This window comes from Limulus polyphemus, unplaced genomic scaffold (genome assembly GCF_000517525.1).
Source record: "Limulus polyphemus unplaced genomic scaffold, Limulus_polyphemus-2.1.2 Scaffold140, whole genome shotgun sequence".
Taxonomy (NCBI): Eukaryota; Metazoa; Arthropoda; class Merostomata; order Xiphosura; family Limulidae; genus Limulus; species Limulus polyphemus.
In genome coordinates this window covers 212083-227641 of record NW_013665750.1, presented here as the reverse complement: position 1 = coordinate 227641, position 15559 = coordinate 212083, and the positions used below count along the sequence as shown (strand labels likewise).

At 33.8% G+C, this 15559-nt stretch overlaps 1 protein-coding gene across 7 annotated transcripts in view; it reads left to right on the top strand.

Moving 5' to 3' along the window:
• LOC106474632 (CCR4-NOT transcription complex subunit 7-like) overlaps positions 1-15559 on the top strand; it is a 42943-nt gene that overhangs the window by 4297 nt on the left and 23087 nt on the right. For all 7 annotated transcript variants that reach the window (XM_022379887.1, XM_022379892.1, XM_013935348.2 and 4 more), the window contains exon 3: positions 10133-10326. In XM_022379887.1, the coding sequence (XP_022235595.1) occupies positions 10133-10326 (194 nt within the window). The remainder of the gene's footprint in view (positions 1-10132; positions 10327-15559) is intronic.

Below are 15559 nucleotides of genomic sequence, written 5' to 3'. Positions count from 1 at the left end.
TTTTTTTTTTTTTTTTTGCATTAATTAGATTTTTTTTCTGTTAATGAAATTATGATATTTTAGGACGTGTTTATGAGTGTGGTATGATTCCTCATTATTATTAACCCAGTGTTCTGGTTTTGATACTTAATGGCAGTTTTCACCAATACAGATATAATGGACTAAGTACTCTAGATACATCAGACTTACTTTTAAAAACAATTATAATAAACTTATTACTACTTTCCTTAAATTCAGTTTGAGGGATTTTACGGAATACAATTTTTCATGTCCGTGTTTCTGAAACCCTCCAAGTTATAGACTCTCCTTTGTAGGAGGTGTCTTATTTTCTTTCAGTGGCAAATGAAGCTCCTCAGACAATAAGCAGTGCTACCATCTTTGAACATCATGATGATGGTTCATTAGTTCATTTCAGACCCAAGACTTTTGGCCTCCTGCTTTCATACCTTTTGCTGAGCCTGCTTTGTCTTTGAAAATCTATGACCAGTGTTTTACAAACTGTCTTTCTGCTGGTTCTTCTATCCTGATAAAGATCAGGTAATATCAACCTTTGTCCTTTAATAATAGATCATTCTGCGGTCCAACTGCTTTGACCACCAATGTGGGATATGGGTACCATAACCTCTTAAATCAAACCCAAGTTGTGGAACCTCGGCTGTTTTGTTGGGGCTGGACCATCATACTTGTAATATATTCCACCCTTTTCAATTTTCTGTAGTTCTGGGTGAAGAGCACACCTGTTCTGGATGTTGTGCAGTGTTCTCCATTTTGATACCATTTCTCATGGTACATATTTGTTCTCTGCAGATGCTTTCTGTATGATCTCTGTCCTCACTGGCCCCGCCGCTTTCTCAATATGGGATTCTACCTGTTAGTGTGTGTTTTGGAAGTTATCATTTTCCTAAACTAAAAATACATTTCCAAACATGTTTACCTCCACTGACACTTTCCCTTCCTTCCTCCCCACTAAGAGCTGGTGTTAGTGACTGGAATGTGGTAAGTCTCGAAAAAGTGATTTTATTGTCTGCATACAGTGTTTATATACAGTACCTGCATAGAGGGTATGTTAGGGTTGGCGTAAAGTTTTGCAAATTAGTTATTGCCGAGGGCAGTCGAGTGGGGTATATAAAGTCTGGAGCGAGCGAACACAATGTTAGATGGCAAAGATGAAGATCGAGAAATTAGTGTCAGCAGAGGTAAGTATGTTTGGAAATACTTTTTTTTAAATGTAGGAAAATAATAACTTTCTCTTAGTGAAACCATTCTGGCTCTTTGACACTATATAAAACTTTTTAAGTGACTCTGCAATGCATCTTTAATCACACTCTCCATGTGCAACAATTTAGCACCATGCAGGAGATTCTTTTGATTTTACCTTTTGCTCTTCCATCTCCATTGGGCAAAGAGTATTCCCTACTTGAGATGAATGTGGTCTCCCAGTAAGTGATGACCCACTAGCTTCACCTCCCCTGTGGGTATCATTCCATGATTTTTCCCTTTCTGTGAGGAGGTGAGTGGCATTTCTGAAGTTAATATTTTCCTTACCTGAAAATGTATTTCAGAGGAATACTTACCGTAGAACTACCTACATTTAACATAAGTTGTCTGTATTTTATCATGCTTAAAAGTTTCGTACATACTTGTGGACATAAGTGAAAAATATTTTTGTGGTGGAAATTTGTCAAACATATCTTTAGTAGTAACAAAATATACACAAGTAGATTTGTTGGTGATGTTTTTGTATGTTACTGGATGTAATAGGTTTTGTTATATTGATGATAAAAAGGACTGTTCCTTCTTTATTACAACATTTACAATCATATTTACCTGCCCATTTAGATATTTTATTCCACTAAATAAGATTCTAGATTTAAAAAAAAAATGTGAATAGAAAATAGTATATTTGTGATGTGAGAAATAATTATTTAGGTAGATCAGATTTTTCCTTCTTCTGCGTATTGTTTAAGCAATTTCATATCAGAATGCAAGAATCCCCATAATGAAATCGGAGATTTTTTGGAAAAGGAGAACCATGTAACAAAGAAAGATTAAAAAAAGAAAGACAAAGAAAATTAGCCAGATAGTTACACTTATAATCCATAGAAAAAAAGTGAGTTATATAACTCAGAGTACAGATAAAAAAAACAAAAAAAAACGGGGAAACATCCAAGTGGTCACATCATTGCAATGATGTGGGGCAATATTACACTTGAAAGTGGAAGGAGAAAGAAACCATTGTGTAGTCTTCATTTATGTAAAATAGTTCTAGTACTAAGTTGACTTATGTCTTGTGTAAGGGGAAACCACATAAGTGAGAGTAAGTTTTGGTTGACTTTTGAGTGAAGAAAACAGTGGCAGGTACTAGATAATACCATTTGCCGTATATGTTTAAAACTACCTAAGTGTGTGTGTGTGTGTGTGGTATATATATATTATTTATTTTCAATTATTATTTGTATGAGAAGGGCAAAGTAAGATGACCTTTCTAAGGGAAAGCACACATTCAAGCTTTCACAAATTAATTTACGTATCCTAACATCAATACCTGGAGAGGCAGACACAGATGTAAGATGACACTAAAAAACAAAAAAACATCATAAGAACTGTAGGAATCAAATTATGCAACTTTTTGGGCCCAATCACAAAGTCAGCCTCTCAAATTTAATGATATCTCCTAGTAATAAAGAAACTCTGTGAAAGAAATTTAATACTTATTTTACACATTAATGACTTTCACTTTGATAGCAAATTTAAGAACCTGTCATGATTCCAAGTTTTCAAGAATTATAGGACCCAGTTGTAACCCTAACCTTCCCTCCCCCTTCCAGAAAAGTAAAAGTTGGTGCCTGTGTTGTAAACTAATGGCTTGCACCTTTTTAAAGTAAGGTTGAAACCAGTCTCTAAAATTGCACTTAAGTAACAGTAACTTGGGCACTGTACCACATCTTCCAAATGAAAGTGTGCTTGTTTGTTGATTATTACCTATTTGAGTACATTCTGATGGTGTGCCAGTGACAACTCATGAAAATTGGTCAGTTGCCCTCCACAAAGTTACAAATGTGCCATTTTTTTATTCATTCATCAAGCCAATTTAAGTAATAAATTATGTGGGGGAGTTGCAGTATTAGCCAACACAGTATCTTCATGACCCATGAAGTGATGACCCACAAAGGTTTCATTACATGAACAGTGATTGAGCAAAAAACATTGATAATTGAGGAATTTGTGTATTTTCTTCAGTCAACTGGAAATGTACACTAGACCTTGGTGGATAATGACACAATTGTGATGCCACTATTTGGACAGCTGATCAACATATTTGATTTAAGAATTGCACTCATTCACTGAAATCATTCCCTAAAATGGGAAACCATGGAGTTCTTTTAACATTAAAGATATTTTACATTGTATACTATAAAAGCTGTAACAGTAATTTTCCATCAGTCATTTAATACCTAAATGAATCTGAAGGATAATCAGTAACACTTTCAGCTTTATGTCTGACTCAAGTTATTTGTATCATGGTATCAACCACATTTAAATATTAATTGTACATTGCTTTAAATAAATAGTTGCAGGTTGATCATAATAATAAATTATGGCTTGCATTCTTTCTTTGGATACAGACATGATGTGCATAATCTATTTGATAGGTTAATGTAAATATGCATGTTGTTATTGTGTCTTACTTAGGATGTGTAGGGAAGCTCTAAAGATCTTTGTTAAAGTTAGTTTAAGATAAACTTACACAGTGGTGAAGGAGCTTGAAAAATTGGGAATAAAAAATTTAGTAAAGTAGTTATGGCAATGAGATCAGAAACGAGATTTGCAGCAAAAGTTAATAATTGTTTTCAGGCTAAGTCTGTCAAATTTATAGATAAACATGAAACAGTTATTTGATTCTTAAGAGAACAATAAATGATCTGTTTCCCAATATTATCATCAGTTATTATTTGTTTTCTTCAATCCCCCCCCCCCTCTTCTGTTTTCCATTTTACTAGAATATGGTTGAGGAAAACTGTCACATAGTATGTTTAGCCTATGTGTGAATCTTTAGGTTTAACATTTCATTGAAGATTTTGAACTCGTTTTTTCAACTTAAACTTTTTGTATTTTATTTGAATAATCATTAGAGTATTTTAACTAAATATCATTAAGTTTATAGAGAAAACTATGTTATAATATACATAAAAAATAAGTATTAGTAGTACTCCATTTTTCACCTGTTTGCACTCATGCATGCTGTCTACACCTAAACCTGAGTGCTATTGATAAATGTCTGACAACAAAAAAAAACTTATCAGTTTCTAGAGTACACTACTTCCAAAAATTTTACACAATTTTAATTTAATTACAAATAGCTCAAAAAATATTCAGTTCCCACTGACAACAATGCCCTGAACTTGACTTTGAGAAACAACTTGTAGAAGACTTGCATCTATTTTTTTGTTATCAGTTTTAAAATTTTCAGTGCTATTTAAGGGATTGAAACCATTTTAGAGAAAGGTAACAAACAACTTAAGAAAAAAATTGGTTTATTGAACCAAAAGTTTTGGTTTATGCCTCTATCAAATGTTTTCAAGTGCCATTGGTTACAAATTGGATTTTTAAAGTCACAGCCACAAACATACTAAAATGAATAAACAAATAAGAAGTTATTCAATGACCCCCTTCTTCAATACTGCTGTACTTGATGCTTACCCATGTACGGGAACTTGCAACATACTAAATAGAATGGGTTTTATGTATTTATTTAACTTAATATGTATTGTAGTTAACTATAATATTAGACTTAATGTACAGCATTAATTTACTTAAATACAGCCTTCTCATAGGGTCCCACATTGAAGGGTCCCAGATTCTCAATTTTTTTTTTTTTTTCAAAAATCCAATAGGTAGAATTTAATAAACTAACAAAAAAAGCACTTATAATGTACACTGCATGTTATTTCCCTTCACGAGTGCAAAGTAATTTTTCATGATAAGATTAAAAATACTTTACTTCATCTGAAAATTTTCAAATATCATCTGCATTGCCCTTATGACCTCTTAAATAAATATCAAAGGTGTTTTTTTTTTCAGAAGAACTTTATATTTTATCTGTTATTTTCTTTACCCTAATGCTACATAAGGTCGGATGATTTCACCGAACTCGTAACCGCAATAAAAAAATTAGGAAGTCATTATCAATTTCCCCTATTTTCTTTCTGGAATGCCTGCAAATTGTATCAGAAAACCATAATTGTTTATCCTTAGTAGCTTAAAGTTTGTAACAGTATACGTCCACTTATACTTGAATTTTACTGTTTTATTGCCATTTGAACCATTTGTAAGTGCTATTTGTGCCATATAATTTGCAAAACGCGTAGCGAAAGTACAGCTCACATTACGGTACTGAATTACATAATGCAGGTATCCATGAATGGGAACTTTTAGTTACTTTTATAACAATAAATAAAGAATACACATAAAATAACGAGAAATAAATCACCTGATTTTTGGTTTTTTTCTCTTAACTATTGATGAAATTTAATCCAACTTTTTTTGTTATACTATTTCTACTACTGCATTAAATAATTTCTATTTAATTAAATAATGCACCAACAAGCACAGAATAATAACATGCAGAAAGAAACAATGTTCCATAACTATCACAATTTTTCTGGCTCTCTAACTGTGTGACAAAAGCAGTTAAAAATTCAGCTAGGCTCATCAATGTGTTTCCCATTGGAATAAAGTTTGAACTGGAAGGAAAATAGCCATTTCTCTAAAAAGACAAAAATGTAATATAATACATCATTTGATATAGAAAAACTTTGGCTTTCTATTGGTTTTAAATAATATAGTCTTAAATGTCAGAGAGAGCTATTGGCAAGTTCTGAAAGACAGAATGTGACAGGTGGGTGTGGCAAGAGGGGTCTGATTTTCTATATTAGTGCTCTGTAACTAAATAAGGTTGAATGCTATGTAAATTATGCTTTGTGTGAGTGACTAAAACATTATAATAAGTAATTTACATTAAAATTTGTACTTCTTGGAGGGGTGGTGAAAAATTAGAGAAGATTGGAGGCATAGATAACAAATATCACAGTTCTCATACTAGGGGAGATTGAGATTTGTATATGTTTCCGTATAAAATTAAGCACTTGAAATTTAAATAATAATAAACTTAGATTTGTTATCTATGTTCTGATTCAGAGTTTATTCATATATATGTTGATAATAAAGTAGTTTAATTAGATTTTGAATGCAACTCTATGAAAGGTTATGGCATGCACAATTTGATCTACCCGAGGTGAAAGGGTAAATCATCATGTGGCTTTATTTTCATCCAATTTATTATCATTGGTGAAACCTGTTAGAAATTGATTGTGGACAGCTGTTGCAAGCTTTATGCTGTTTAGTTTGTTATGGTACAAAGTTTGAAGCAAAGTACTTGTGCTTGCCTTGCATATGGGGCATTTAGCAGAGTTTCAAATCTTGTACATCCCAACAAATTCTCATGCATACGGGGCACAGGAGCTCAGGTTAACTAGAACCCTATAAATAGTAACTACTTTGACCAAATAATGTGATAGGCATGGTACATGAAGCTTTACATATGACAGTTCTGTTTCACTAATTAGTAATTCACTAAGCAGACTCAATCCTGTCAGGTGTTCTTGAGATAAGGGCTGAAAATGCCACAGACTTCAAGGATACCCAGCACAGTGGTCATAGAGGTGTTTTTCTGGTTTGCTTGTAATTTATATTCAAGATTTTTAGCCACTCTTCTAGTAGAATTTATTAAATGATGAGCACTTACTCACCAAAACACTTAAACTGCAAGAGATCATTTAAAAACATTCTTGCATAATGCCTCAAAAGAGGGTATAGTACAGCCCAGTTGTTTGTGTGCTGGACTGTGGATCTGTTATTCACACCCTGTTACTGTCACAAAAGATTATGCTACAATCTTTGTGACCATGGTTGAATTATTAGAGTGATGCTCAAATTCCACTGTTCAATTTGAGTAGCCCATGAATTGGTTGTGGGTGGTATTGATTAACTGTCTTCTCTCCTATCTATCACTGTAACATTAGGAATAACTTGCACTGATAGACCTCCTCTAGTAGATTTGTAACTTAATAACAGCCTCAAATGAACAGTGCCTTTTTCAGCCATGCTTGGATCCATGGCTTTAAATTGATAGAAAGTGAAGAGGATACAAGACTTCAACATTATTAAAGCAAAGTGCTCATTGAAATGTGCTATATGTATTATTTATTAAAATAGATTTGCTGACTAAAGTAATAAGTTCAATGCAAATTATTGTATAAATAATGTTTGATGCATGTTGAATTTTACTGTGAAGAATCTCAGCAGTGCATTAGTTTAAAGCAATAATTTTCTCACTTGCACCACTATACAGTAGTGTGTTGTCAGTCAGTAGACACTAAAATTATGTTACATAAGGGATGCTTAAAATTCCAATTTGTACTGTCATGATGTCAGTAAAATGTGTGCATGCCATGAATGATGGGAAGAATTATGCACTCTGTAGGCTACAACACAGCATGACATATGAACTTTAAAGCAAGAAATAAAAAGATTTGGGTTTTATTTACTCTTGAAACAGAACACTTCTGAGGACCCTGTGGGATTATATCTAGTACATAGGCCAAGTTATTGTCAGATAACCCCAGAAATTCAGAGAGAGGTGGACATCGTATTCCTACTTACAGATTTCTTATCCCAGCAGTAAGATAGAAGATTCAGACCTGGTAGTTTTACTGAAATTAAGTATCATTTGTACATGTAACTGGCTGGAAGCATTAGCAACAATTTGGCTAATGTTATAATGCAATAGAATGTACAGCTCAAATGATTCACATGATCATAGAATGTACGTTTAATTATTAAAAAAGAAAACAAGAAATTAGCATATATAAAAATGCATAATATAAACATTTCCATTCAAAACTGTATTTTGGTACTGAATTCATTAACATACATTGAGAATTGTTTTTTAATTGGACTAGGACTGTAAAGGTGTAGTAACTCAATAACCCACAAGTACACAAACCCATTTGAATTATGAAATGCTTTGATGATTATACCTGCATAAGGAAAATGTGACAGTTATGGAATCGTGCCCAAAAAAGAAAACAGTTGATTTTGTAACAAAACCATCTATTAAGCACAAAGAAGTGGGGAAATTCAGAACAAAAGAGTGCAAAGGCTTGAGAAAGGTGAAAAGAGTAGTATTCAGTATGAATTAAAAGACACCGAAAGGAAAAATATTCACAACTCATATCTGTGGAATAGATATGATAATTATCACAACTAATATACACATCTACATATAAACATGCATGCATATATACTGACACCATGGAAGCATCTGCAGTAATGAAGATTAAGAACAAAAAGGGGAGAGACCTTACCTACCCTTAAAGGGATGGGTTGCCAGCAGCAGATACTTTTTGATCTGGTTTATTGGGATAATTCTGTAGATGAAAGGATTATCTTCTGGCGATGAGTTTAGATCTCTTAACCTAAAGACAATAGCACAAGTATAAGAAGTGGAAAAAGACAAGCTAGGTCACGGCTAAGACAGTTTTATTTTTCTAACAGGGAGCTTGGCCTATGGAATCAGTTGCCACAGAGTCCAGAAATTTACAAAAAGTTTAAAAGGGGAATCAAAAAGGGTGGGTTCAAATTTTTTTTGTAAAGGATGGTTTTACAGTGAAAGCCTTATTGTGGTCTTATTTGTGATGTTCATGGTTATGGACCGTTATTCTGCAATACAGTTTCCCCTTCAGAATGTTTTTACAACACTGAGGTTAATTACACCACCCTTCTCCTTACATGATTTTCAAAGTCTCTCAACTGGACAATGATTTCCAAGGGCCCACATTTGAGAAATCGATGGGCACAGAAGCCCATAAGTGATATCTCCAACTAGTATAACATGAATTCCCATTTCCGTTTACATCTTGCAGAACTGACTTGGATGTGAGACATGATGCTTTGTCTGGAGGAACTCGTCTCTACAAAGACACTTTTTCTGTGTAATGTAATTATGTCAGCACATTAGCCTGATAGTTTGCAAAATTAATGTTAGCATTTTTCTTGACTATCCAAATTTGTAATTTCCAATTATAATTATAGTCTCAACCTCCATTAGTTCCTTATAAATGTTTTTGCAACTTGCTCTGTATAATTTTTAAATATGATATCACCCACTAGGGTGATGATATACTGCATTCACTTTTGTAAACTTAAGTAGGCTTCATCCATTGTGATGAAATACTTCCATTTGTAACATGCCAGATACTGCTTTTATAGGTCTTAGTTACTGATCTTCCATTTGGTTAAAACATGGCTCTTGTTGCTTTTGTAGACCTAAATATGTGGGAATTACTTTTTTTTTATAACTCCATGGGAGTTTCATTAAATTGTTGTGGTTGTGGTTACATCTGGTACCAATTTTGAAGTACTACATGTAGGTAGAACCCCCAGTTTCCATAGTACAGTGTCTATGGAGTAACTGGTTTATAATTTTTTTTTATTACCCAGTCAAGATGTCTCCAAACTTATTATTTAATATGCTGTAGAAAATGATTAAAGATAAAAAGAAAAAAAAATTAATTTCCCCAAAGATGTACATACTTCCAATAATGAATTATGTATGCATGATATGCACAAGTATAAGTAGAATATACTAAAAAGCATCAAAATAAATATTCAGGTATAACATCATACTTGTATGATGCCGATTTTTCAATTCGACAAGGTATGTAGCTGTAATTTTGGGAAGTTACTCCATTGAAGTTGATGATAAGTTTCTAATATATGTCTGTGTGTATGTGTAATGAAAGCTTTATTGGCACTAGTTTTTAATGAGCCTATAGGAATTTAATTATTATTTTTTTTATGCTTATTTCAAATTTTACATTTCTTTACATCTCATTGAATGTGTTCTTTAATATTTGGTTTCATTATAATTTAAAAATAAGCTTTTTTGGAAAAAAATTATTCATATTTTTATATTTGTACTCACCCATTTTCATAAACACATTTTTGAGATAATTATTTAAAAACATCTTGATTAAACCACAAAGTATTTTAATGTTCCTATATGGTTTAGGATACAGAGTTTCCAGGTGTGGTAGCACGACCTATAGGAGAATTTCGGAGTACCTCAGAGTATCAGTACCAGCTGTTAAAGTGTAATGTGGACTTGCTCAAGATTATTCAGCTTGGACTCACCTTTTTAAATGAACAGGGAGAAACACCACCTGGTTATTCTACTTGGCAAATCAACTTTAAGTTCAATCTGACGTATGTAGTGTTTTCTTTCTATTATATTTGACATTTATCGTAGTTTTAGAAATACATGAATAATATGTTTTAGTAAAAACTAGTAAAATATATTTAGACACAGGTAGATCTGAAATGCAATATTTACATATCTCTGATTTTGAGCCACAGTGGATAAATTAAGAAGAATGTAGAAAAAACATCTGCAGTTAAGTTGTTTTTATAACAATATTACAGACAATTATTCAAAATCAATTAATCACTCCAATAAACTACAAAATAGTCTGTTGAAAATTCAAACTTTAGATTTTCATAATATAGTGTGAACTGAGTTCATTGTAATGTTATAACAACACATTTGTGTTATCAATGCAAGGTACTGTACATTCCTCCAAGTGTTTGTTTGAAAATATTGTTATAAGTCTTACAATATGTTTTAAGATTCATTAACAAAGAAGACAAATTATTTATCATCCAATATGAGTTGTATTCTCCTATAATTACAAAAATACTGTAAAAACACATGGATGAATTAATAAGCCTTTGAGACCAGTAAGACAATAGAAGAGGCCTAATCTGTATATATTGTTGAATTGCATAATTTGTGCTTAAAGTATGTGATATTCAAACATGTATGGTAAGTGTATGTTAATGGGACCTTCATTGTTTTTAAGATTTAGGATACAAATTCATTATGTAAAATAATTAAGATAGAATTATGTCTACCTTTACTTGAAAATTTTATAGTCTTGATAAATATTTATCTAGTAGTGTACAGTTGTAACAACAACAAATTATTCTGTTAGAATTATTGGCTTTAAAATGATATTTGACTGCTTAACACATGATTATCCAAACTTAAACCAATGAAAACATTTTGATATATTTTTCATTACATATACATAGAACATATTTTTTGAGTTAACAAATGCAAATTTGTTCTGTTTGTAGAGAAACTTTAAAAAGAAACAAATTTTTCATGTTCTCAAAACTGTTTTTGTTGTTTTCAAGATTGGGGGTGATTTTTGAAATAACCAGTAAAATCCAATATTATCTTGCATAAACTTTTATTATAAAATGTAAGAAACCACACAGATCATACATAAAACACACGAAACAAACCAATAAATCAATATTACAAAAGAGATTTTCTTTTTATCCTTTTTCATGTATCTAGTAAATCAGTTGTTGTTAAAAGTCAGTAGCATATGACTGAAATTTTCTAAAAGCATGTGTAGAAAGATGTTCTTTTTGTGGTTTTGAATAAAATCTGAGATACCTTCAGTTGTATACCATCCCTGATAAATTTTGAGGCAATCTATGGTTCATGTATTATTTCAACCTGATCGCTGGAAGAAATTATATTTTCCTGCTAAGAAATGTTTAAAAGAAGTTTTCCTATTGGGTATCTTACCTCTTCTCACAGAATAGTTTTTCCTGACTTGTACTGCCCTCTATATGCACACATTTTCACTTTTGATACACTTTTGGGCCAATATTTTGTTCTCTCCCCTTGCCGGGTTTGTAATGAGATGTTTGTGGACCAATTACATTTGAAGACTAGTATACCTCAACCCCCCCCCCCCCCATATATATATGCACACACACACAACATATGGCATCCCATGCTATGACTTTCTATAGGTCTGCATTCCCCATAGTTGGATTCTCTTATACCTCTATGAGGTTTAGAGCCCAATACTTCTGATATGGTCTTACCTCCTTTCACGCAAATCTATCTCGATCTTCTTTTTGCCCTCTAAGCATTGCTAAAAATTTTTGTGCTCAGCAAACCAGTTTATATATCCCATAAATTTCTGCCATTTTGGTACATGTATATATCATGTGACTACTCTCCACTAATGGTATTTCACTATCTATATTGGTACATCTAGTTCCCTTTGTTATTCCTGCTCAATCCTCACTTTCTTGGTTGGTACAGAATTGTTCAGGTGTGTTTTTTGTGCTTCTTTGCCATTTCAAATTTGTTTAAACATTTTTATTTTACTGTTTTTACATTCAGTTGCTTCAACAATTTTTTTTGCATTCTTTCTTGTTACCCAATTATAAATGATCTTAGTATGATTTCACAATTCAAAATACCCTTCGTGTTGCTTTGTCCTTCTTTACACATAGGAGAATTAAGTATTTCAAGTCATCAGTGCTTGGGCATTGGTAAGTTAGATATTTGTGTCCTTCATCACCTAAGTTAATTTAGATGAATTGTAAGTTAGATATTGATTATTACTTTGTTTTTCTAGGTAATTTTAGTCATTCTGCACATTCGTTAATACTATGTACTTTGTAGACTGTAAATTTCAAGGATTCTCTCAGTTCGATATTAATAAGTACTTTAACTAGGAATGTTTAGATAGTTTGTGTGTTACATGTCATTACTACTAGTCACATCTAATTCATTTGTCTGTCTGACTAATTATTTTTTTCTTGCCGTTGTTAAATATGTGCCTTATCATCCTAATTATCATCAATGTTGGGCTTACTGATGTTTCCTTTCACATCTAAATTAACTTAGATAAATTGTAAGCTAGATATTGGTCATTACTTTGTGTTCTCAGTAATGTTAGCTGGTTTGAATGTTTGTTATTATTCCATACTTTTGGAATAGGAAAATTTAGATGGTTTGTCAGTTCGATATTCATAAGTCCTTTGTTCACTAGGTATGTTTAGATTGTTTATATATTACATATCATTACTACTAGTAACATCTGATTTATTGTTCCATTTGGATTTTTTTTTTATTATTATTAAATATGTTCCTTATAATCCTAATTTTTGTCAGTGTAGGACTTAATATTTTTTTCTTTGCTACATTGCTGATGCTTTCATTTCTTTCTCATTCATAGGGCTGAGCTTTGCATTGGCTCCTTTATGTATGTTCTTGATACATGAAACCAAACAGTGCCCACATCATCGATAGTTATGCATTGTTCAAAGTTGAGCATTTAGTTCAGGGCCCTACCATTTGGACTAACTTTGGCTCTTTAATTGTTTTGTTGGGTGGTGCGAACTCTTGTTCAACATCTTCTCATGATGGATCTTTTGCACTCATTATCACGTGGATGAGTGGCTCCTACTCGCTTCTTCCCATTCACAGTCTAGAGACCACACTCTTCTGCTCCTACAAGAAGCAGCACAGGTGGAATTTCTGATGAAATGGGAAAGTCTATTATTACACCCACTCATTCCTTTGGAGTTTTTCTTCATTCCTACCTCAATTGGGCCCAGCTTTCTTCTTTTTGTCTTTGGGACATGGAGCAAACAGTTCACAAGGCCCTCACCTTACATTCTCTTACAGCTCGAAAGGTTCTGTCTCTTTTGGAGTTATGGACTTCCTTGGAAGATTTCATTCCCATAAGTTGGGCTCTTATGTGTTCCCTTTCATGGAACTCCTAGATCAAGGGTTCCGCTTCCTCTGCCTCATCTTGATTTACATCTTTTCATTGACTCATCTTTAGAGAGTTGGAGTGTTTACCTCATCTTCTGAGAGATTTCCAGCTTCTGGTCAATCAAGGAGTCTTCTTTCTGTATCACCATTCTTGAGCTTATGGCAATTAGACGAGCTTTGTCCCATTTCCTTCCTCTCCTGCAGGTGAGGGTGGTTATGCTACACTCTGACAACTCCACTGTGGTCATTTATATCACCAAGCATTGGTGGACCAATTCCTGGTCTCTGTGCTTTAATATTCTGGATCTTCTTCTCTTGGTCCACAGTTACCACACTGCGGTCTTTGCTTGCCATGTTGCTGGTGCCATGAATCTGGTTCTAGGTTGATTATCTTGTCCCAACATGATTCTCTCCCCAGAATAGTCTCTCTATCCATAGGTCTTTCAGTGGGTGTGTTATCAACTGGGAACACCTCATATATGCCTTTCCCACCCACTGATACACCAAATTATCTCATTTTGGTCTTTCATTCCACACCCACTGACTCTGGGGATGAACATGTTCAGTCAAGATTGGAGGGGTCTTCACATCTATGCTTATCCTCCTATACGACTCCTCTCCAGAGTTCTAACCCTAATCCAAACCACTCCTTGTCTAGTTCTATTGGTGGCTCCATATTGGCCAGCACAACCATGGTTCCCACTGCTTGAACCTTTACTTGTACAACCTACCTTATGCCCACTTGTGTCTTGGTCTCTACTTCATCAACCTTGGTTGGACATTGTTCATTCAGACATCACCACTATCCATCTATGCACATGGCTTTTTTCAGGTCCATTAACTCAGCCTAGGGACTGAGATGAGTGCATCTTTCTTTTCCTGATCCAATGTCCATTTACCAAAGGAGGTGGTCTATTTTCTGCCTTTGGTACCTTTGACATGGTTTCTATCCATCCTACCATTCCATTCCTCATCTTTCCCAATTCTTCACCTGGTTTTTGACAAAGACTTGTCAGACACCTTCCATTTCTCCAAGCTTCATATGGTTTTATTTTCCCTTAACATTTCCCTCCTTTTCTGATCATTTTGAGCCATGCATCCCCCATATTCCTTTGATTCGCCTGATGAGGATCTTAATGGGGTCCTTTATGCTCTTTTCCATCCTCTCTTTGAACCTTTGCCCACGTGTTCCATGTGTCATCTCTTCATCAATACCTATTTGCCTTCTCCTCCTTGCTTGTGGACATTATCAATCAGACATTTCTGCCATTCATGTTCCCTGCATCCTCTTATGTCATCCTATATCCCGACTAGCTCTTCTTTCCTAAGACCTATGCTGTCCATAAAGACAGTTTGCTTTTCACACCCATTTCCCACCTGTACTCCTGTTCTGATCTTGATTGGCTTCATTGTTTGATTTACTCCTTAGTGTAAGGTGGTATGTACTGCCTCTTTTTATTCTCTGGAACCCTTACGTTTCCCATGATCTATCCTCTGTAACTGGTTGGACTTGTCAACTCATTAGGCTGGCGTATTCAGACTTATCCATGGAAGGTTGCTGTCTCCACAACATTTCTTCTCATTAACTTCATCATATCACCAAGTCTTTGGCTGCTTGCATTCGCTGTTTGTTGTGGGAGATCGTTTGGGCCAGAATGTAGACTGTTCCCATTACTGTTGTCACTCATTATGTGCACGATCTGGCTGTATCAGGTGGATATAGTCTTCTTCCCAGAGCAATTCTACACATATCCACTCATCTTTGAGTGGGGTGAGTCTTATCAATTCCTTTCATTATATATATATATATATATGTGTGTGTGTGTGTGTGTGTGTGTGTGTGTGTGT